Genomic DNA, 24,211 nt, shown 5'->3' with positions numbered 1-24,211 from the left:
TTGCTGAAAATGTAATCATAAGGGGCCAGCTGTGTATATTCTAAATTATAGGGCAAAACAACAGATAGGCAAAAGTAACTTTGATCACATGTACCAACTGTTTCTCTAGGGGAAATTTGCAGGAAGGAATCTTACGAGTGAGCAGAACGACCTTGGGGTACTATATATCTAGGGTGTGGACAATTTTAAGTAAAAATGTGGAATTTGGAATTTTTAGGCTTTCTTGGAGGGAGGGGGGGGGGGGGGGAATTACCATGGAGGGTGGATGTTCCCGGGCCCCACTACCATACTCTCACCTAAATCATTTACTGGAGTGTGCAGTCACATATAGCTCGTGTGATCGCCCTACGATAGCTAACTTTGAAGTGTCTTTTGTGTACCAAGAAAGTTGAACTTTGCAGGAGACTTTCTTGGTAGTAGTACTAGTAGTACACACAAAATGATTTTTCTAACTTTCTTGCTACACAAAATGATTTTTTGTTAACTTTCTAGTCCTATGGCATCAAACTCGTGCGACGGTCGCATGACCTATGTGACTGCGCCCTTACCGTGACTCACCCAAATTTGGACCCCTTTAATAAAATCCAAGCTAAAGGCCTGATCACCATACAGAATTTCTTTTACTAAAAGATGGTACTCACTCTTGGCCTCTTCCATTCTATCCGAGCGGGGATGGCCTGGTTGAACCACAGAGACTCCTCTGCAGCAGGGAACTCGGGATCCGTGAAGAGTTGACCTTTCTCTTCACATTCCTTCTTCAGGTCAGAGTAGTTCTGCCCCTTGTAATACTTGATTGTCGGACCGAACACCATGTTGTTCTGTACCCAGGTGTTTTCCAACTCTTCCTCGGGATTCTGTAGAAAGTCTGGGTCGTAGATGTGATGTTCTGGGCCTGTCAGACGTCTGGACAGGAAAAATTCCAGAAAATTATTTCATTATGGAGGAGACTATTTAGGATATTGCAGTTTTCCATTACAACCATTTAAATCCCATTATCACCTGCTTACATTGTGTGTTTTGATGCCAGAGCATCGTACGTACGTGTACATGTACAGTGTAGGTAATTTTCACCATTAATGAAACCATTCATCAACTTTCTGGTGTAGCAAATTGGCCTTTATATTATAAGCTCCTTAAAGTGTGGGTACAGGTGCTGTTACTGTACAATAATAGTGTTTTCGTCCTTTTTTCAAGCTGAAAACTTTTTTTCTTTATGTTTTGGATTAGCTGTTACCTTTACCCCAACCATTTTACAATTTTTATTTTTATTTTCATTTCGCCCTCTCGCTCCATATTTTTTATGAAAAAATCCGTGAACCAAGAAATTAAATTGGTGTGGCCTTACAACCATTTAAATCCCATTATCACCTGCTTACATTGTGTGTTTTGATGCTAGAGCTCAGAGCTTCTAACTGGAGTGCTGTTTCTTGATGCTATACAGCCAATGTGCACGTACGTGTACATGTAGGTACACAATCCCAGTGATGAAGACTGAACTTTTTGGGAAGGAAACTGGACATCTACCATTTTCTCTTTCACAGGTAAAAGTTACCACCCGACAATATTATGATACATTGTATCATATACTATAGTTGACTAGACACCAGTTTTATGTATCACACTATTTAAGTAACTTCTCTTAGTCCTTGAAACTGTACACACAATTAGGCTAGGCATGATTTTGCAAATAAACTGAACATGAACATGAACAAGGTATACTTGTCTTTTTAAAAAAACTCTGAAGTTATAAAACTGTAAGTTGATACACTAAGTAGCTATATCATCAATCTAAATCTACATTACGGTAATATATCATGATCCCTAGCTACCTGGCAGAGTTTCTGTCTCTCCACTGTTCCTGTTCAAACTGTCTCCTGTGTCCACGGTCACGTCTTCTCTCGCCTCTCTGTCTGTGTTGCTCTCTTTTCGCTTCCTCTTCGTCCGAATCCTCCCGCTTTAACTTGTGCTTGTTTAGCTGCTTCCTGACTTTGTTCTCAAGCTCAGGAGGGACGAGTTTGTTCAAATTGAGCTTGTCTTCAAGTTCTGAACCGAGAGCTTTCAACTTCTTACCAAACTTGATCTTAGAACCGATCTTCAACAGATCACTTCCTGCTCCTTTCTGGTGTGATCGCTTAGAATGTGGGCTCGGAGATCTGCTACCAGAATCAGATCCTGATCCACTGTAGGATTCGGAGTCGGATTCGCTGTAGCTGTCGCCGTTACCAGACTGCCTGAATGGACTCCTGTCGTGACGTCTGCGATGACGGCCACCTGGGTTCCTGGGAAACACAGATGCAAACTGGTTTATACTGTATATTCAGTTATTGTTATGGGGCTTGATTTCATAGTAGGAGTAGGTTGAAGGAAAAGAGGTTCTTTTGTGTTTTAATTTTGCTGAAATAACTCTCTAGTACATGCTGTCATATTGACTTGATACAATGGAAATGCATATTCGCAGACAAGATATCACCATGATAGTTAGAAAAACCACGGCAAACATTTTCAAATCTACAGTACAACATAACTTACAAATACAAGTCAACAGTTACTGTTACAGTGAATGTATGAGGAGAGCATTCTCCATAAATTTAAACAGAAAGCATCTCTCTGGGTTTTTTTTTCAAATGCACTGAAGGCCTCAGATATCAAGACTGATACAAAAAAAAGATGTCCATCTATTGGCATCAGACTGAGTATAGAAATATCACACTGCTCTATGCTGGTTCATAATAAAACCACTGGCCAAACAAAATTTGCCTTTATATCATCTTACCCGATACATGGATTTCAATGGTTGTAACTAGGGGTGGGTACCGGTACAGAAAATTCAGGCCCTGAGGTCCGGTTCAGGTCCAAAGGATCAGATCCAGGTCCGGACCTGAACCTGGACCTGATGCAGTATGACTCATACCAATGGTCCATTTCACTACAAAGAAATCTGTTTGGTGGAGTATAAGACTTACACTGGCGTTTTAAAATCCTACAACGCTAACTGCACCTGTACGATTGGCTGTAAAACTTGGTAGAAATTACTACAAACTCTACTCTACTTCACTCTTGTTATTTTCTTCCACCTGTAAGCGCCCAAACATGTGAATGCCTGATAAAATAATCTGTTAATTTTCTAATCGGTCCAACATCCGGTCTACCTAATTTTTCAGGTCCGGTTTTTCCGGTTTTGTACCGGTACGCTGTACCGATACCCAGCCCTAGTTGTAACTGTCTACTTAGTAATTGTATCCATGGCAAAAACTATTATCAAGTACAACAATGTCTCATGTTCAACATCATCAACTTCCAGAGACTAGGGCATACTACAAAAATGTAGTAACTCACTAGCATGACTCCTATTACAGATTGAAGTCTACAGTACAGGCTCTTGAAAAGGGTGATTGGCAAGGTAGCTTGCACTGCCAACTTTGCCTAGTAGCTGTTTGTCAACATTGCAAACATTCTAACCACTTTGCTGTTAGCTAAGAACAAACATTGTCAGCATTCTACAAGCAGCACATATAGACATTATGTAGTTATAGAAATTAGAGGAATGTAGTTACTGTAACAAATGCTGAGGTGAACAGTATAACGTATAACGTAACATTAAATATCAAATATGCATAAAAGAGTTTGTTTTTTAGTTTTAACTGTTCAAACATTCATAAGGCCCATCTGAAATTTCTGATTTCACAGCAAAGAAAACTAATTATATGGAATCTATATTCCTTTAAAATAGAAAATTTACTACTAGTAGTAATTGAACTACAATATGCAAGTTATGTTTGCTGATTTAGCTAGCTAAATCTATTGTACCTTTAGCTTTACTTAGGCTTTGGTAATTTCCCATGTGATTCCAGATCCACTTGCTAACCTGTTTACCCAAGGCTGTTGGAATTCGGCCATGAACATGGGCCAAGTTCAACTGTCTAGACCTGACTTTCCTGTTCCCATGTGAAATGCTTTGTCTGACAATGAAGTACTGTATTTGAACATGTCAGACAATACAGTCATTTGAAACGAATACAAGATTAGTTTACACATCCATGTATAGTGTAACATAGTGTAAGTCCACAGTCATGTTATTAGTACATTACATGATACATGTACATGGCTGTACAATGTACATGTACATGTAGTAGTGCTTGAAAAAACAAGTACAAACAAAACAAACATGACACATACTTCACTGTATGTAACGCTAGTTCACCTTTATCCGTTGAGTTACCTATATCCGTTGTTTTTAAAAACGTGGTATTTGGGGATATTATGTCAACTGACGTTAGTTTCAAATTGCAATATTTTCAGGATATTGCAGTTTTAACTATCACCTGTCGACTTGATGTGCCTACGTACCTTGCATTCAAAAGCAATGGATATGGGTTACCCAACGAATAAAGGTGAATTAGTGTTACAAAACTTAACTGTTTGGTGTAACACTGTAAGTTTTTGTTGAATAATAGTACTCAACTGTAGAACAATTTGTAACTGTTCTACAAGGCATCATTTAGATACTAGAATATGCTATAAAAATAAGTACAATGGTACATTCAAAGAATTTATGGCTACATGTATATGCAAGACTATAAACAATTCACAGTTATGACTAAAAGTACACAGACACCTCCACGTGTCAACATACCACAATAAGCCAGCAACACACAACAGCCACACCCACACTACAAATGTACATGTACCTTTTAGATGTTACAGTTAATTTGCATACTGAATAGTCTAGAATTACCTGTCATGATGGTGATAAGACATGTTTGTATTCACCAGGGTATCTCCAAAAGATAAAACTATATACGATGACCGATCGGGCAGTCAGGTATGTATGAATTACAGCTCCAAAAGTCAGACACACTCTGTCAGCGCCAAATTAGCAAAAGTTGTTTTTCTGGTTTGTCAACTCCCAGTACCACAATTGTACGCGCTACAGTTCGCAAGCAAGAAAGAGCACCGGTATTTAACCTAATGATGGCCCCGGCCCTGTTCAATGTTTAACAAGCAATTTCTATGCATCATGCATTGTATAAGCTGAATTAGAGTAAATACATTTTGCAAGATTTTGATTTTTCTAAATTCTTGATCATTTTGTTCTTTGCTGCTACATACTTATCATCAACATTAATCATTGTTTACCGATGTTATTTTTTTGTTCTTGATTCAGTGCTAACACTGATTAAATAACAAAGTCCAGAGCAGACATTTTTCAGGCCAAACCAAAAGATTTCAACAAACTACAAGAACAATATATGTCATGTATAACAAACCATCATGTTTTTTTTATTCTAAATGAATTTTTGCAAGATTAGGCATAATACTCAGTATGTAAGCAATAATGTTTGCTAATATCCAAGATTATTCCTAGGTGACACTTTACTAAGTAGAGGAATTTGTTTTTCATTCCCATCTGCTTGCTTAACTGATTGCCATCTACACAATCCAATTGACCTTAAGGTCAATAACCCCAATAATATGTAGCCATAGCAGTATAGGTTAAATATACTGTCTTATAGTCTTCAATAAGAATATTATTATCAAGGTGTGCTTTTTTTCAATTTTTGTCTACTTCCTTCAGGACTGGTAAACTGATAAAGGTGACTTTAAAACTTAAAGCCTGGCACAAAATAGGAACTTATTGGCCAACTTCTCCCTGTGTTAACAAAAAATTATGTGCATTAAAATTTCATGCTGTGAAATGACCTAGCCTCAAGTATTTTGGGTAGGAAGCTTAAATTATTCATAAAATAACATAATACTCCAACTTGTATACCTGAGGCCAGTCTAGGGGTTAGATATATCAATGAGGCTAAAAAGATTAATGTAGTCTATTGTCTCTTTGTCTCTGAATTCCTAATTTTTCATAATTAGCCATTATTTCACATTGAAATCCTGAAACGATCTAGATAAAGGGTGTTATTTTATGCCATTCTTACAAACAGGGCAGTCTACCAAATGGAGGTCCTATAAGTATATATTTGAATCTACCTTGTTAAGAATCTTAATTATCCACAGCTGGAAGTCTAAACTCTCTCCAATATTTTCCACAAAAAGGCAACAGAAACCCTTTCCACCTGAACCCTGCTCAACCCTTTAAAAGATCAGAAAAAACTTGTTTACAGAAGAATCAGACAGAATGACTCTCACCAAACAGTCTCCTGTCATTACAATTATGCCTGAGGGCTTAGCTTATATAGGTCTCTATTATCACAGCTCACAATATCTCACTCACTCGTCACTCAGCGCCACTTGCTCCAAGAGAGGGCTTGTCACCCTGGCATACTGATATCATAAATCAAAACTCGCATGCATGTTACATACGGTATTCAGGTATGTGTATGTTACAGAAGTATACTTTTGTCAATAACCAAAGACATGCGCATTTATACATAGACATGTCCTTGTGATAATCTGTTTATGCTGAATGACATTAGACTATTACTACATTAGCTGGGCAGTGGGGCATTAACATAACACTGATACACGGAATCCACAGACAAAGAAACACAAGTCTGAATAATCTTCAGTATGTTGACAGTATGCTTTACATCCGGCTGTTCCAATATGAAAGCAAGTGGTACTTGAATTTGTTATTTGTAGGTTATCATGTTAAGTTCAGAGTAATAAAGATACATCTAAATAGAATAATTCACATATTAAAATGCATAAAATTGCAACCAACTCTCACCAGGTCCTTTCCAATAAATGGGACACCATGTTCATAATTATTTGTGATAGTTAGAATAATACAAATACAAAATGCAGGTGGCATAGTTGGTACATCCTTGCTGGTTGTTTAGTAAACACGCCCTTCTTGCAACTTGTTTATTCCACACGGGAAAGTTTCTTTATCAGTGATCAAAAAGGTATGAAACGTGGAACAATTGTAGGCTTTAATCTTAAAGTATTATACTTTTTTTTATAGCGCATACAGCATTTGTATGTAGTTTGTAGCAAGGTCAGCAAATGTTGATGTATGGCAGTATTGGTACACGTAACCCCTATGTAGCTCCACAATAAGCCTGGATACCAGACCCCAGCCCGATTTCCATCTCTATTACACGATACTCGATAGATATTTATGAGATCAGACTGGGGTCTGGTATCCAGGCTACCCCCGTAACCTACATCTACGAATTTCCCCAGATGTAGGGTGGGGTCCCACTGGCATGTGGGGTGGGGTGGCTCACAGCGACCTGTTGTCTAATTAAATCTATAAACACTGTGATCACAACGGCAAATATAGGAGCATACAGAGATACAACTTGCCCTGACAAATACCCAGACAACTTGTCGTTCGTATAGTAAACGTAGAGATAGATAAAATCTGAGATAACAGTCGCCCTGCTATCTTCAGCTTGCAAAGACAGACACAACTTGATGCTAACGGGCCCGCAAACATATCATGATCTTTTGACACATTTCCCTACCTTGAATTTCACGTTACAGCCCGAAGATCTCTCCTCGTGCCCTTCTACACGTTCTGCCTTTGTCCTACCACACCCAAAAAGTCCACAGCCCCGCTAAATCCGGGGGTCAGGATGTGCAAATCAATGATTCACACCAAAAGCGTCGATACGCGTTGTGTTTGGAGTTGGTGGAAGTGAACGCGGAAGTGTGGAAGCTTCCATAATTCCTATGGGAAGAAAGAATTTTATTTTATTCAAAAGACATTATAATTTGTCATAAATATGACCAAAGCGTTGAATAAGCTATATTCTATATCTAAGCGTTATACTTTTTCTTCCTGTATATTTTCTTCATGCATTTTGTAGCAATTTTAACATAATGATCAGAAATTGAACCCCTTTATAGATTGGTAAGTGCCAAATCCCAGTAACAAGTTTTCATTGGCTGTTGAAGGCATATGACAAACCAAGATGGCGGCGCCCATGAGGATTTTAGCAGGCGATGAAATATTTTTAGGCTTTTCTGACTGTAAGTGAAATATCATCTCAGATTTTTCAGCACTCAAACTATTTTTGTACAAAGCTGGGGTGGTAGCATTGGATTGGATCACGAGAACGCATTAGATTTTCGAGCTGTATGTCATTTTGAGGTTCAATTCGCCCCCCTCCCCCCTGTGTCCCGAACCTCTCAGCAGCATGCACACTTCATATAACGACGTTACATTTTATCAGTTGCGTTGAAGAGGGGAGAAAATATCAAGGTTAAATGAATTAGATCTTCATTGTTATATCGATGTTGTCGAAAAGATCATAAAGGTATAAAGGTAAGTCAAGTTTTGATGCGATATTGGAAGATTATACTGCACGCATTTGACTGCATGTTTCTTCAAGTTCAACTTTTAGTATAATTTGATCTATGGTCTACTTAAACATTCACTGATATATATTTTTCATGAATAAGCTCGTTCACCCAGCTACGCATGTGCGGCATAAAGAATTGTGGGCAATGTGTCAAAGGTTAAGGCCTGTGGACTTGTGAACAGTTCTCCTCTCGACCATTGTCTCGATTTTCAAAACTATGTCATGATATGCTTTCTTTATGTGTCAGGGGTCTTCACCTTTGATACTACCCACGATTCCTGTCAGAGGCGGCGGCGGCAGCAAATTTCGCATGGGGGGGCGAACTTTACTGACAGAACTTTGCAGCTCATGTAGCGCCGGAGGCGCGACCATCCTAGGGGGGTCCGGGGGCATGCTCCCCCGGGAAAATTTGAAATCTTGACACTCTAAAACGCGTTTTGACAGGCAAATTTTGCTGCCAGACTAAGCTAAATTTGATGGCAATTCTGTAAGAAAGACACATGGTTTTTAATAGCGAGGGCGATGCCCCAAAAATATTTTCATGATTTCGAGTACCGAAGGTGCAAGCTGTCGCAAGGTTGGTCTGGGGAAAATTCGAAATCTGCACCCTCTGAAATGCCATTTGCTGTATTTTTAGGAACAAATTTTGCTGGCAGACTATGTTAAATCTAATGGCATTTTTGTCATAGAAAGAAATTGTTTGATGGCGATGACCCACACAAATTTTCACCATGTCGTTGTGAGCGCCCGAGGCGCAAGTTATCGCCAGTGAGGTCCGGAGAAATTTTTAAAATCTTGACCGTCTGAAACGTCATTTCCTGCATTTGGGGGGCCACATTCTGCTTGTAAACTAAGCTAAGTACGATAGTTAAATTCAGTTTAAAAGATTTTTGAGATCGACACTCCCGCAACATATTGTCCTTCGCCGAAGACGCGGGCCGTCACAAGGGAGGTCTGGCAAAATTTTGAAATCGGGACACTCTGAAACGCCATTTCTTGCATTTTCGGGGGTAAATTTTGCCGTTAGACTAGCTTGATTTCATGAAATTTCCATCATCAAAAAAATACAGAAGGTTTCAGCTTGCTTTTCTGGGGGGGGCGACGCCCCCCCAACATATTTTCTGGGGGGGTGCCGCCGCCACTGCCTGTTACCACGTATGTGTACTCAGAAGTATGAACAGACTTATTTAGCTATGTTTTTATTACATTTCTCTACAGAACTGCTGCTGATGTCCATGGGAGAGGAGTGTTAACAGGAGAAAAGTCAGAGCAGAAACTGAGTTGCTGCCATTTGAAAAAACTCTGAAACACTGAAGAGAAACAATGCCTCTGTCAGACTTCCTTGCTGGTTTGAAAGATAACCCGTACTTCGGTGCCGGTTTTGGACTGGTCGGAGTCGGTGCTGGGCTGGCTGTTCTCAGGAAGGGGTCCCAGTTTGGAATGGTGGCATTCAGACGACACTGTATGATCACTCTGGAGATTCCTAGCAAGGACAAGGTAAGACATGAAGGTCTAGAATTCTAGTATGGTACCTGGGGTTTTAAATGACTTGTCAAAGTATTTGACTTGCTATCAAGCAAATATATGTACTTTCCTGTAGCTGCATGTGTATATCAATATAATAGAGTTACTCTGAACTTATTCATGTTTGTTCCCAAGTAGTATATACATGTCTAAAAATCTAGAGAGTGACTGCTGAAGAGCATTAATACAGCATAACATAATTGATAAATCTATCTGTCACCACATACATGTATACAGATCTTAAATGTGAAGAAACGTATTATCTATCCTTTCCTAAAGGGGTACTTAAAATTAAACTTTAATCCAATTGCCCCAGGTGTATTAAGGAGATTAAAGTGTTAGGGGTTAGTCTCAAGCATCTCAATACTGTATCTGCACACACATGTAAAAGAACACAACACATTTATTGAGAAGAGTAGTGGTACTTGGGGGAAAATGTTAGCCATAGGCATAGCAAAGTTTAATTGCACTACTGCTAGCTATTTGAAAAAGCATCAAGGCTTCACCTCCATTAGGATGTCTGCTTTACACCTTTATATTATGTATATAGTATGTGCATGTAATAGCCTTTGCGATGTATATGTCTGTTTCTGACCACCTTGCAGAGCTACCATTGGCTGCTTCAGTGGATTACCCAGAATGCCCAGAGAACACAGCACCTGAGTGTAGATACCACATTCCAGCAGCACGACAGTGGGAAAATTAGCACCAGATTCGACTTCGTTCCCAGCCCAGGAACACACTTCTTCTGGTAGGTACCACCTTGCGTTGAAGTACCTATGTTTGCAAAGAATTTCTCAATAGTGTTGTAACAGTGGGGTTCAAGCACCACCAACTGACAAGTTGGTTAGTGCATTGGGTTCTTGAGCTGCCGGCTCAGGCTCTGTGCATATTCGAATCCCAAGAGCCAGGAGACTGTACTACTCATCTCTTGTGTTTCAGTGTTACCATTATATTTGTTTACCTCTTCTATCCACTACATCTCTAGTTTGCTTGCCATTTTTTGTCCAAGTTTCAAATACTTTCCTAATGGACACGAAGAAAAGGAGATCACAGTTTTGTTGTCTCTACCAGACTAACTATGCTGGCTATAGGGAGAATGGTTTTCCAGTGGAGTTTGACCACCATAGGATTTCATTTTCCAAACATATCATGGATTCACTCTCCTCTCCAATTATTCCCCATTTTGCTGTACCCCTGTAGGAAGGTCTGGTGGAGGGTAACATTTCTTTTTCAATGTACTTAATTACATGTAGAAATCTGTACCTTTGTGTGGATTGCACTTTATTCATGGAAACTACCTCTTACTGATTTTCAACTCCCTCTTCCTCAGGTATAAGAACAACTGGATCAGAATAGAGAGAACGAGAGAGAAGCAGATGGTTGACCTGCACCACGGCACACCCTGGGAAACAGTGCAGCTCACAGCACTGGGCAGGAATAGGGAAATGTTCTTCGAGATTTTAAATGAAGGTCAGTGAATACATGACACTCAGTTATTGGAGAAAGGCTTCCTTTTGTATAGCTGTGTTGCTACACACACACAGCAGACTTAAGGTCTAGGACAGAAAATTGTGTTTCCCATTACCTAACCAACCATAGCAAACACTTCAAACCCATTCTTTTCTTTGGAAGTCAGTAGCAAGAAGCATAACATTTTCAGTCTGGCATCTTGGTAGCGAAATTCAAAAACAGACTTTTGTATTTCAATGGTTAACAGCTGATAAGGGCTTTGAACAGTTGATGTAAAAATGTGCAGTATACATTGTACGTTCAGTATATTAAAAGACATGTGCTTGTCCAATATGTATCTGTTCATCCTGTATATAGTGTTGAAAATACTAGTAACTGGTGCATTTCTGTTTTACATTGCTAATAAGATGTAATTTCGACAGAAATATACAAGGGAAATTTTTAGATTAGAGAATCGTTACCTTCCAAACCTAATTTTTTCAGGGTTGTAATCAGAAACACAACATTTCTTCCCCTAGACGTACATTAGTATTGTATCAGTTTGATTTCTGCATACTACTATTACTAGTATTCACCAAGCTCTAAGTCTAATATGTATCCTCCAATTTTTAACAGCAAGAGAACTCGCCTTACAAAGAACAGAGGGGAAGACTGTGATGTACACAGCCATGGGTCCTGAGTGGAGACAGTTTGGTTACCCCAGGAAGAGGAGACCTCTCAGCTCTGTCATCCTGCACGAGGGACAGGCAGACAGGATACTGCAGGATGTCAGGGAGTTCATCAGTAACCCCAAGTGGTACACAGACAGGGGTAGGTGAAAACATCTCTTCCAGTTTACTTTCATTTGTGGGGTTAGTGTGGTTTAATTGCGGGTTGTTTGACCCAGAAGCCTTGTCATGCTACTGATCTTGACGTGCTTTTGGAAAAGGCACTTAACACAACTTTCCTCACCCTACCAAGGTGTATACAAAATGGGTACCTGACTTTAGTCAAAAGGCAACGGGAGGAGAGAGTTGCCCCCCTCCCAATACTGTGCCTTTGCCACAGTGGGTATTTTTACGTGCTTGAGGTGTGGCTCTCCTAAACAAGAGACCTCCATTTAATTTCCTATCTGTGGACAGCCCTAACCAAAGCCAGGTACTCATTGTCACCTAAGTGGAGTGAGGAAAGCTGTGTAAAGTGGATATCCCAAGGGCAAAACATTGGGGCACATCAATGGTTTTGAACCTGAGACCTCTGGGGTTTGGGCCAAACACCTTACCAATTGTGCCATACGATACCACTGCCATAGATAGTACAATGTAACTGTTGTTTGAAATTTATGTAAGATCCAGGCAGAACTTTTTTTCCCATCAGAAGTTTATTATTGCTATTAATAATATTAAGTTTCAATGTATGATAATTATGTCTCTGTCCCCAGGTATTCCATACAGAAGAGGCTACTTACTGTATGGTCCTCCAGGCTGTGGCAAGAGCAGCTTCATGTAAGTGAAACTATGTATGAATATGATGCAATATACACAAATGTTAGGAAAAGATGGCTGCATTTTTTTTCTCTTCCCTACAATCTATCTTACGCATCCAATTGCTGAATGATTGCATTCTCAAAAAAGAATGCGTATTGAGTCAGTTCGGCGAGCTCGCCTAAAGATGATATTTCTGACTTAGAGATGCTTCTAGTAAAAGTGAGCGTTAGTTTAGTTCCAGAAGTGGTCCATGTGACCTTGAACTGAGCAAAATATATTTTTTATTTCCTTTATTGGGCTATGTAAAATTTGTCTTCAACTCATATACATGGCATGGATTGAAATACTTTTTTTTTGCTACATGCAAAATTGCAAGTTGGCAAAAATCTTACGTGCAATTTGAAAAATCTACATGCAAAATACATCTAGTCTATACTACAATGATTTAGCCAGCTTCCATCATTCCGTCCTTTGGCAGAATTTTGCTGCTCAGGACAAATAAGAATTTTGCCCATTCTGTCACTTTTGGCGGACAGAAATTGGCACATGAAAATATAGACAAAACTTGAAATTTTGGAATGATATCCACAAAATCAGCATGTAAGTTTGCAGCAAAGCCCAATTTGATTATTTGTAACACCTACTGACGACTGGTGACGATCCCTGGCAAAGGCACCATGGCCACAGTATTTTTACTATAGGCCAGGTATTTTCAACATGCAAGATTGCAAGTTCAGAATATTTTTACCTGCAAATCTAAAAAATTACATGCAAATTGCAAGTTAAGTATGTGTATTTCGAACCCTGCATGGTATATTTGGTATTCTTGGTAATAAGCCTGCTGATCATGAGATCTTACTCATTTCACTGAAGAAAGACAACAGAAGCTGTCTGAAACGCCTTACCATTTCCAATACCATATCCAGTTGCTTGACTAACTATTTTTTTGTCATATCTCATTAGTTTCCACCCATCCAGTTTCTTAAGTGATTGATCTTTGTTTTCCCCCCACAGTACAGCCCTTGCAGGAGAGCTACAGTACAGTATCTGCCTGATGAACCTGAGTGAGCGGGGGCTGTCTGATGACAGACTGAACCACCTCCTGAGTGTGGCTCCTCAGCAGAGTATCATCCTACTGGAGGACATAGATGCTGCATTTGTCAGTAGAGAACTCACACCACAAGGTACTGCTTTGAAATTCATTCTTTACCTCAACTGGGAATTTTTGTTTTGTTTAAAGCGTTCCCAACAGAAAACAAACTTCTTTTGCTACGTTGTGAGAATTGGAGGGTTGCTTTCCAAGTACTTTGACATATGCAAGGCAAAGTCAGTTCATAGCTTTGTTTCGGTAAAAGAAGTACTGTAGTATTCAGTATTTGATTATGCTGCTGCATGCAATGGGTTCCTGACAAGGGTGGGCAGCAGTCGGCTAGTATTCACACAAAACTTCAAAGCAGCTATGTCACGCTTGGGAGGTCTCACATGTTTAAAATATGATTTATTTCACAGCTCATGGTTTTGATACCAAATTCAATTTTAATTTTAGCTTGTGTTTTAGCATTGGGAATTAGATTAACACAGCTGCAGTGTTTCTACTCAAACTGTACACATAACCACACATTATAAGTGAAGTTTTCAATCTATCCTATCTACGTCCACAGAGAAAGTTGCATATCAGGGAATGGGCAGACTGACGTTCAGTGGTCTGCTGAATGCCTTGGACGGAGTAGCTTCAACAGAGGCTAGGATCGTGTTCATGACCACCAACTTTATTGACAGGTAGGGAACGATGGGGGTAATGTATGGTGTGAGTACATGTGTAATGGGTACATGTATACAGTGTGAGTCAAATAGCACTAAGATTAAAGTTTTTTAAATTAGAACAAGGCTCTTTAAGACTTTTTAGGATTACTCTTAGAACTATTCTAGCGTAACAAATCCTCAGATCATCTTATTCTTAATCCTGCAACACACAGTATTAGTAACACTGACTGAAAAAATTTGTAAAAAACCCTACCTGTTAGTGGTAGCCGCAAGTAGAATTCAAATGAAATAGATGTTTGGATGAAATGCAATTGAACAAGGACCTGGATTCAAATTGGCTAAAACGACTAAAATGGGTACTTGGCTTCAGTTGGAGAGGTAAAAGGCAGTGGTAGGAGAGGGTTGAGCTCCACCTTCCAATATCTTGCCCCAGACACAGTGGATAACAACTCACTTTCCCCATGGCTTTAAAAAAGATATGGAACTACATTGTGTATACCTTTACATTTTTTTAAAAATTCAATCTACATTGGGTGCGTACCACTTTCTGGCAATTATCGTCCCGTTTACAGGTTGGACCCAGCCCTGATCCGCCCCGGCCGTGTGGATATGAAGGAGTACATCGGTCACGCCAGCGAGCACCAGCTGACGGAGATGTTCCGCAGGTTCTACCCTGACCAACCGGAGGCCAGGTCACAGGAGTTCGCCAGCAAGGTTGTTGCACAGGGCAAGGACATTAGTATAGCACTGGTAAGTTCATTTTTCTTTTAAGTTAAAACCAATAACTAGCAACAGAGTCATTGTGATGATTGGTTCTTTATTGTAAGAAAAAGATGCAATATCAGCAACAACATCAGAACTACAAAACTCTCTTACACAACTGTTGTATTATTTCTACCAAAGTTTCAGTGACCATCTGTTTCTTTTCTTAGGGCAATTCTGACTAAAATTTTCATTACGCTGCAACGCTAGGTGTAACTGCTTATAGATTTGTTCTAAACATGTATTACATAATATTACAGTGATTGTTTTATGTGGTGAGTAACAACCTTTAACTGCAGTACAATGTGAACCAGTCAGAATTGGCCTGAGGAAGGTGACAGTCAGTCGCCAAATCATTGGCAGAAATAAAACTCAATGACTTACCAACCAGATGAAACCAACCAGATGAAACTTTTCACAAATTACAAAATAATGCTTTTGCTGCTATGTTATGCAATGATAGTACAGATGATTTTTGTTCTGATCATTGAAAATTTTTGAAATTATGTCTTTTTTTTTCTCTTTTATCCTGTAGGTTCAAGGTTTCTTCATGCTAAACAAGTCAGATCCTGATGCTGTTATAGAGAATATAGACAAGATGTGGACATAGACGTAAATAAAATTTTATTTCTAGGTTGCTCATTATATGTTCAAAATGTAAACTGAATTGATTATTTCAACAGCCAGTGATATGAAAGTATATGTCGAGCATTTTACTGCTACCAAATTAAAATGTATTGTTAGTCAATCTATGTACATGTGACACTGGATGCTATGAAAATCATAGATGATGATATGAATAAACGAAATTGCTTTTTTCGGTCTCAATTTGCAATGAGATTGATGAGATCTTTTGATATCATTAACATACTGGGTAGAGGCCTTGTAGACTATTGAATGGTGCCAGTATATTATTGATAGCTGTAATTATGGTATATCTCTACTAACAAGTATATTGGGTTACGTTTGACAAGTCTTGAAAAATTCATTTGCCCTGTAGAGCAAGTACCCAGTACTTTACTGGTGTGTACCAACTTATAACGGGCCCGAAATGTAGTTGATGAACTTTGAAGTATACATTTTTACTACCATTAAGTTTATTACAGCAAGTAACAAAGTTTTAACTACAAGACCAAGGAGTTAGCACTCTTCCAGCTTTCTATACTAATATTTTATACAATGTGTGAATGTCACATACCTATAGGAAAAGAAGCATAACCTTACTACCTAAAGTATATTGCTTTATGTATATCCTTTACAGCTATAATAATAGATATAGAAGTTTATTTGCAAGTTTGTGCCCAAAGGCTAATTGAAAGTACATGGTATAAACATAGTAGATATACAAGTGACAATGGACAGTTATGAACTATATTCTACTGTAATACTAGAGTTGGCTATATTGTAAGCTTCTACGGCTGGTCAATTGGGTGGGCTGCCAAGAGCACAATTTTGGCTTGTGCAGTAGACCAACATTTACCCATAAAGAAATTACACTGGAGGACATAGACTGGCCCAATCAAAGCTTTCACTTACCCAGCACAAGTGGTCCAATGGATATACAGTCAAACCTGGCTATAGCGGCCACTCAAGGGACCAGACAAATTTGGCCACTATAGAGAGGTGGCCTCTGTATAGAGGTGGTAACTTGTAGATAAAATACCCAAGGGACCGACAAAAAGTGGCCACTATGGACAGGTGGCCCCTCTGTAGAGGTGGCCCCTAATACAGGTTTGACTGTACATGAATCCTGGTATAGCCTCTAGCAGGCCTTTCTACAGGGGTATGGATATTGGTGTCTTCATACATTGACCAGTTTTTCACATTGTTGCCCAGGCCTATAGAGTTAACATCAGGTGATTTCGTAGAAAATCACAATACTGCCAAAAGGGGTGGCAGAAGATGGTGTTGTGATGGATGCCAATTTGTTCAATCTCTTTGGACATACTGAACCAAGAGGCTAGTCAGCACTCTCTGGCAATGTCCACTCTAACGCACGTCGATGTGCATTAATTTTGGTGACTCGACGCATGTTGACGCGGTATCGGAAGAAACAGACAGTGTTCAGTTCTCTCAGGACGTTTCGCATCTTCATCCCACTGACATTGCGAACGTCAGACATCTTGGGCACATCCTTAGGGCTGACATCACGGTGGAATGACTCAGGGCACTTGTGAGCCAGCAAGGCAGCACGAAGATATTGATTGAACACACCGAAGTTGTCGAAATACTCTGCTACCGACAGTTGTCCTGCCACTTGACAGACAACCATCAATTTTAAAGTCTCGTTGCCATTGTTCACTTGTTCACTGGCCCAGATTGGTCGGTGTGGCTCATGTCGGACGTCTTCTACTGCCTGGTCCAACAACCACATGTTCAACCGGCCATCAATTCGACATGGTGTTGCTGCAGGAGAACACATGGTCCAGTTGAGAAACTCAGTAATGATTACAGATTTGTTGTTCTCTTTCCTTAACAGGGGACGAAATGTTTCCAGAACAACAGGGTAGTTGATGTAGTCGCTGATGTTACTGGTAAAGATGCGGTCAAACCGGATCTCGACTGGTAGGTGCGCCTGTACGTTGAGACAGTTATCCAAAATCACATGGAAGGAAATGCGTCCTTGGTTTAAAATGTAGGCAAACTTCTTTACAATGTCATCAATATAGTGGGAGTACATCATCAGTAGATCATCGTCAGAACTTAGCACCTTGACTTCAAGGTAGTCCCAATCAGAGAACGGCATTGCATCATCGTTAATGCCTGCTGCAATCTTTCCCAAGTGTTCGGTGAAAGCTGGAAATCTAGGATTCCGTTCTTCGTCGTGAGCAGGGTTCCATGCGGCCAGAGTGACGTTATCACGATAGGCACATTTTCGTCTTGGGTCTGACATGGGAAGGAGAATTCCATTCTTGAACCAGTCTTTTGCTGATGCCAGATGACGGCGGGGTATGCTTTGCAGATACAATCTCTCACTTGCTGGAGCTAGCTCATATATTAGTCGAAGCTGTTCTTGGGGACTTTTCTGCATCGCCTTTTCTCCAGTCAGAAGAGACAGCCACAGTTCAAATATTGGTCTAAGCTGAGAGAACTGCTCAGCCGACATGGTAACTCTACCCCCACAGAGCATGTTTGTATCATCAGGCAGTGACAGGAGCTCCACCAAACACTCCTCCACCATTGTGGTCTCTTCTTCTCCAATCTTGACGGAGTACCAAATCTGTGTCAACTGTTGCGCAGCCTTCTCTTCTCCTTTGTATTTCCACAGGATGTACAGGAAGAGTACGTTCCTGGCCATCACTTGTCGGTCGATGTCATTTAGGACAAAATGGATGCTCCCTTGAAATGACTGCTTCAGTCCAGCAACAGTGGCCATCACATTCCGGAGGTTGCCGGCACCTGCCAATAAGATTGCCATTTTTTCAGGATATTCTCCCTCGTTGAGGGCCCCAATGCCCTTTTGCGTAGAGCGAAATCGGCCGTTTTAATTTTACGTAGAGCGTAGACGGATCGCTTAATTCAACGTAGAGCGTAATCGGTGCATTTTGCGTAGAGCGTAATTGACTCTTTTAATTCTACGTAATTCGTCTTAGCTTTCCGGAATTTACCGTAAAACGTAATGGATGAATTGTGCATATAGCGTAATCAAACCTGCCTTAACCATTGCTCTAAGTCCCGTCAAAATGCAGAAAATTGCGTTTCAGAGGGTCGAGATTTCAAAATTTCCGTGGACCTCCTTTGCGACGCCCCGCACAATCTGCGCTCACGGCGACATGGTTAAAATATGTTTGGGGCGAGCTGAAACCTTGTGTATTTTTGATTTCATTAAATCAAGCTAGTCTAACGGCAAAATTTACCCCTGAAAATGCGAGAAACGGCGTTTCAGAGAGTCCCAATTTCAAAATTTTGCCAGACCTCCCTGTCCCGCGTCTACGGCACTGAACAATATGTTGAGGGAGGGTCGCTCTCAAAAATCTTTTAAACAAATAGAAATTTTACTATCGTACTTAGCTTAGGTTACAAGCAGAATGTGGCCCCCAAATGACGGAATTGCCATCAAACTTAGCTTAGCCTGGCAGCAAAATTTGCCCGTCAAAACGCGGGAAATGGCGTTTTAGAGGGTCAAGGTTAAAAATTTTCCAGGGGGAGCATGCCCACGGACTCCCCTAGGATTGTTACGGCGCTACATCTGCTGCAAAATTCTGTCAGGAAAAGATCGTCCACCCAAACAATATTTCCTACCGCCGCCTCTGCAGAGGAGATGCCCCTACGGTGCTTGGTGATAACAAATTCCACTCCACGATAGTTCTGGGAAATTCGAATTTTTGAACACATCCATCCTAGGCTGAAACTTGAAGGCATGACTGTTTCTTGTTCTTTTTTGAGCTGGTATTAGATACTCTTCAGTCGGTACGTCCACCAGTTTATTGGTCATTTTGTACATCATGAAAAGTCTGGACATTTTCTTTCTGTCTTCAAGTGACATCCACTGCAATTCTGTTTTCATTTCTAGTCTGCAAGAAAAAGTTGCCCCTCAAATAAGGGAAATAGCGTTTCAGAGGGTCAAGATTTTAAAATTTTCCCGTTGAGCATGCCCCCGGACCCCCTAAAATCGTCGCACCTTCGGCGCTCAAGATGATAAAAATTCGGTCAGCAATATTGCGCCTCCGCGTTAGAAATCTGCTGCCGCCGCCTCTGCCGCCGGTTACCATGAATACTTTTAACTCAACTTTTGTACTATCTTTGACACAAACGCTCAGTCGCTCGGTGATGAGTTTAGCATAATGTGTGGGGGAGCTTTCGAATTTAGCGTAGAGCGTAGAGAGGCTTCCTGAATTCAGCGTAATACGTAGCCGGCCATCAGAATTTAGCGTAGAGCGTTATCGGGACCCCCCCATTGGGGCCCTCCTCGTTCTGGTTGATCTTAATCAAGTCTTGAGCAGGCGATGTCCCCCAGTAGTAGGGTAAAGCACTCATTTTCTTTCTTCCACTTAAAATATTCCGAAGTGCCATTGTGGCCATCATCACAATGTTTTCTCGAGTATCTTTGCAGGTTGATTTGTGGTTTCTCCAGTCAGATCTCTGACAGGTTGCACTGCAGTACCAGGTCTTTCCGCAAGCAGCACACATCTTAACGTTTTCCGCAACCATTGAGCAGACTGAACATTTGTGCTTTGTAGCACAATTGATGCACTCCACCTGTGATGGTAAGGAGCAAAAATCTCCACTGATCACGAGTCACTTCAAAGAATTAAGTTGGCATAGCTTAGTCTGAATAAACTGATCAACATTTACAAGTGCTACAATTTGCCCAAAATACTGTAAATGCATTTAAGTTTGCAGAGATTTACTTTCGCAAGAAAATGGAGTGTTCCCTGTGGTTTTAAGTTTGCGGTAGCGCCATCGACTAAACTTACATACTAATTGATGGGAAAATGTTTTAAGTGGTTTTAAGTTAGCTGTGAAGTGGCCACTGAGAGAAACAAAAAACTACCGCAAACATTTCTGCATTAATTTACAGTAAATGCAGTTATCATTGCAAGGCAACGTTGCCATGAAGCGATAGATGACGACATTGAAACAAATACTGACCTGATGCCGAACCTTGTCTCGCTCCTGACATGCCGAGCTACAGTATAGCGCCAGCTCGCAGCCTGTGCACTTAGTACCGCCCGGACGACCACAGCGCCAACATGCCCCAACTCTGCTGTCCATTTTCTGGGGGATGGGGATGAACGAATCTTAAGTCAATACTTTAAATGCAGAAATGCCGATGGAAAGGACTTTCATTCAACACAATATGTATCATTTTGGGTACAATGAACCATCATTTTGATTTTAGATTATGCTAATTATAGCCTCATTTGCATAATCAAAGATTGAAAATTAAAACAAAGTGTAAATAGTTTAGGGTGTGAAACACATCGTTTTCTTCCCCTGCTAGTGATGGTTTGACATCTGTAATAAGATTTAGCATTTAGAGCTCTAAATGATTCATATTAGTATGTGGTTTCGGTTTCGGTGGGAGGGGGGCAAGTAATGCTTGTAATTTTTACAGACATTTGCTGACGCTAAACTCCCGGCCACTAGTACTTGTTCGCCGACAGAAACTTCTGTTTAGGGAATAAGGGATTGCCGTGTTTGACCTGGCATTATCACCAGAACGTGTACGTAGTTCACGAACTGTGGTGGCGACGTGCGACGTGGCGCTATGCATATGATCAAGGAGGTTCCTTGATATGACACATGCCATGGCCACTTGCCGGAAAGATTGGAAATAACTAAAAGACCAGCAGTGAAACGGAACATTGGAACGAAATATTGACGACTTTCCGATTGACAGACCTATACCCCAAGATTACAGAGGTTATATGTTTACTAGCTTTGTCTTGAGAGAAATCTCAAGGTTTGTTAGGATCATGTATAAAGATGTAAGCTTGAGCAAACAGTTGAATTATTTAGTCACCTTGTCCCTTCAGTGTCAGCTTGGAGTATAGCTCACCACACTGTGACGTCCTGCTACCTCTGATGATAGAAGACCGTCGCTGTCAAAATGATCCTTAGCACTTTGTACAAAGAAAAATCTAACGAAAGTTGTGCATATGGCGCCTTGCCGATAACAGGGTTTAGACTTGACCTTCTTTGTATGCAAATACCTTTTGCGTTGCGCAGTCTGGTTGTGACAAGAGAAGATCACGTGCTGGGTGTGGCTTATTTTGTCACTGTGCCATCCATACCCATTACCGGGTAACAAGTTCACTGGCCAGAAAGTAGAGAGATGTCTGATTTGTCCTTTTTGTGAATGCATGCGCGCGGGTGCGTACGTGTGTGTGTGTGTGTGTGTGTTCGTTCGTGTTTGTGTGTGTGTGCGTGCGTGCGATCGTGTGTCTTTGTGTGTGTGTGTCAGTGTATGCGTGCGTGTGTGTGTGTGTGTGTGCGCGCGTGTGTGTTTGCTTATGTGTGTGTGTGTGTGTGTAAGTTCGTGCGCAGCAAAGGAATGGTGAGAGAGGTAGGCTATCACGAATTGAAAATATATCGTTAATCCCATTTCCATCATGCATTTCTAAATGCCCAACTACGTATACACACATACATGGGGAATTTCCTTGTTTGGTGCATCCATGGCAACGTATGGCCTTGAGACAACATATTAATGCTCCAAAGAAATGTTCTATCTCCAACAGAAAGGAAAGTGCATATTACAGATAAATGTTTGGTCTGAATAGCAGTCTTTCTGAATAATCTAACAGCTTTACTTTCAACATCTGTCAGCTGCAAATATCCCATAGCAAAGAGGCCTCTTTCTGTACATGTATGTTAACATTTTCACAAAGGACTGATATTTGATTCTGGCGCATTCAATTTTCAATGACACAATTGAAGTGTTACACTGTGTGTGGTATTCAAAAGCCTTTCGTGTTCGTGTTTTTTATCCATTAAAGTAAAGTAACATTACACAATGAACTGAATTCAATCCTATTACAAAAGTGTAACCTTGAAAAAAATGAGGTCTCTGTAAAACGTTATAAAGGCGAAAGCTGTTAATTTGTTGTTATAACTTAGCAGATTTAAAATTCGTTTTCTGGACCTTCTTTTTATATGTGCGTGACAAAAGTACTTTGGGCTAATAGATTTGCATTTAAACTTTGACGGCGTTCAAATCCTTCCATTTTTGGCCTGTCTGGTTTTGCAGATCTCTGTTACAATGTACAAAAGTCCTATTCCTCACTTTGCGTACTAATCATGTCATATAGGGGAGTCATGAATGAAAAATTTTAATGAAATTGTCGAATTGTATCGATGGAAACATTGTTCTGTCATTATGTGTTAGCTTCGTACGTTGTCCCCACAACGGAGAAATAACTATTGGGTTTGCGGAGGACATTGTCAAAGTTTTTATTGTTTGAGAATACGCTATTCCCCCTCAATAGTTCAGATGGTACCGCCTTGAAGCACTTGAACGACTGAGTTTGCTCCTCAGTGTCAGTTGAGCCAACGGATGTCGTTGGAAAACGACATTCTCATCTGACCGTTAAATCGTCCGAATTTTCTTCGATCATCGCAACAAGAGGAGACTTTCGGGCGGCTAAAAGTGCCACTCCGGCCGGGGTAGACTGGCGGCCTCCCCCTTGGTGGTGTACCCGCCGAAAGAACCGAGCCAAGATGCAGCGAGGCCGACCGCTCAGCCGGCTCGGACTTGTCGCCCTGATGTTGGTGGTACTGGTAGGTCCTGTGGTGGAGGCGCAGCCAGTGATGATAGCGATGCCAACAACTACACCTGCACCTGCAACTGGTATGTGTTGCGCTGAATATGTTTCTAGTTACATGCAGTTACATATAGACTATATAAAGCACGTTGTATGTTTCGACTTTTTGTCCGAAGGATGATTGCAAGTTATATGACAGCTAATTGCAAGTTACTTTAAAAAGATCATGACTATATAGATATTGAAAATCTAGCGGCTACTCTAACTCTCTCTGCTACTTGCAACTAGATCTTAAAATGACTTGTTGGGTTCGACTTTTTGAAGCAGCGGCTTCTTCTATTTTAAGGGCTGGGGTACTTTAATCATTCGTAAATGTAGGAAGTGCAGTGAAAGCGTCTTAGAAACATTCGCTTTTGAGTTGTTTAAAAGAACAATCAGAAACAAAATTAATTTACTCGACTTGTGACCACCCATAGTGTAAAAGATATTGTGCTTTTGAAAATTTTACATGCTGCAAGTGCGGAACATTTGGGGCAAAAATGTATATAGCGTCGTTAATGTCATGTTTAATGTTATCTCTCGGTGTCCAGTCACCGTCGTCCACGACATATTGATGCATTGATTGCTTGAGCATTCAGGTGCAGTGTTCATTTTGCACAGTAAAAGATGTTCACCGATATGTATATGTACGCGCAGCGACGTTCATGTTCGTCCAGTGACCTTTCAACGATCAAAATGGTCGAAGGTT

General features: G+C 40.5%; 2 protein-coding genes and 1 long non-coding RNA gene across 6 annotated transcripts in view; 1 reads left to right on the top strand and 2 right to left on the bottom strand.

Annotated features, from left to right (window-relative positions):
- The window catches only part of LOC118427442 (calpain-5-like), a 19,621-nt gene extending 12,002 nt beyond the window's left edge, over positions 1-7,619 (bottom strand). For 3 of the 4 annotated variants that reach the window (XM_035837243.1, XM_035837244.1, XM_035837245.1), the window contains exons 1-3: positions 4,736-4,879; positions 1,830-2,279; positions 642-903 (exon numbers count right to left, since the gene is read on the bottom strand). In XM_035837243.1, the coding sequence (XP_035693136.1) occupies positions 642-903; positions 1,830-2,279; positions 4,736-4,758 (735 nt within the window). In that variant the 5' untranslated portion in view covers positions 4,759-4,879. Of the gene's footprint in view, positions 1-641; positions 904-1,829; positions 2,280-4,735; positions 4,880-7,427 lie in introns of those variants that run through there. The other variant, XM_035837246.1, reaches the window with a different exon arrangement.
- Positions 7,620-7,832: 213 nt separating this feature from the next.
- On the top strand, positions 7,833-16,091 carry LOC118427781 (mitochondrial chaperone BCS1-like). The gene is made up of 10 exons (XM_035837710.1): positions 7,833-7,935; positions 9,486-9,764; positions 10,397-10,542; positions 11,125-11,264; positions 11,880-12,074; positions 12,685-12,748; positions 13,745-13,914; positions 14,392-14,509; positions 15,067-15,244; positions 15,792-16,091. Exons 2-10 carry the CDS (start codon positions 9,591-9,593, stop codon positions 15,864-15,866), a joined length of 1,260 nt encoding a protein of 419 aa, XP_035693603.1. The 5' UTR covers positions 7,833-7,935; positions 9,486-9,590; the 3' UTR covers positions 15,867-16,091.
- Positions 16,092-20,390: 4,299 nt separating this feature from the next.
- LOC118426843 lies at positions 20,391-21,915 on the bottom strand. The gene is made up of 3 exons (XR_004832479.1): positions 21,723-21,915; positions 20,849-20,974; positions 20,391-20,455 (listed from the first exon to the last, which is right to left on the bottom strand). It is a non-coding gene; the product is annotated as an uncharacterized LOC118426843 (long non-coding RNA).
- Positions 21,916-24,211: the final 2,296 nt, after the last annotated feature.

This window comes from Branchiostoma floridae, chromosome 12 (genome assembly GCF_000003815.2).
Source record: "Branchiostoma floridae strain S238N-H82 chromosome 12, Bfl_VNyyK, whole genome shotgun sequence".
Classification (NCBI taxonomy): Eukaryota; Metazoa; Chordata; class Leptocardii; order Amphioxiformes; family Branchiostomatidae; genus Branchiostoma; species Branchiostoma floridae.
The sequence above is the reverse complement of the archived record's forward strand: the minus strand, read 5'-3'. Positions and strand labels throughout refer to the sequence as shown.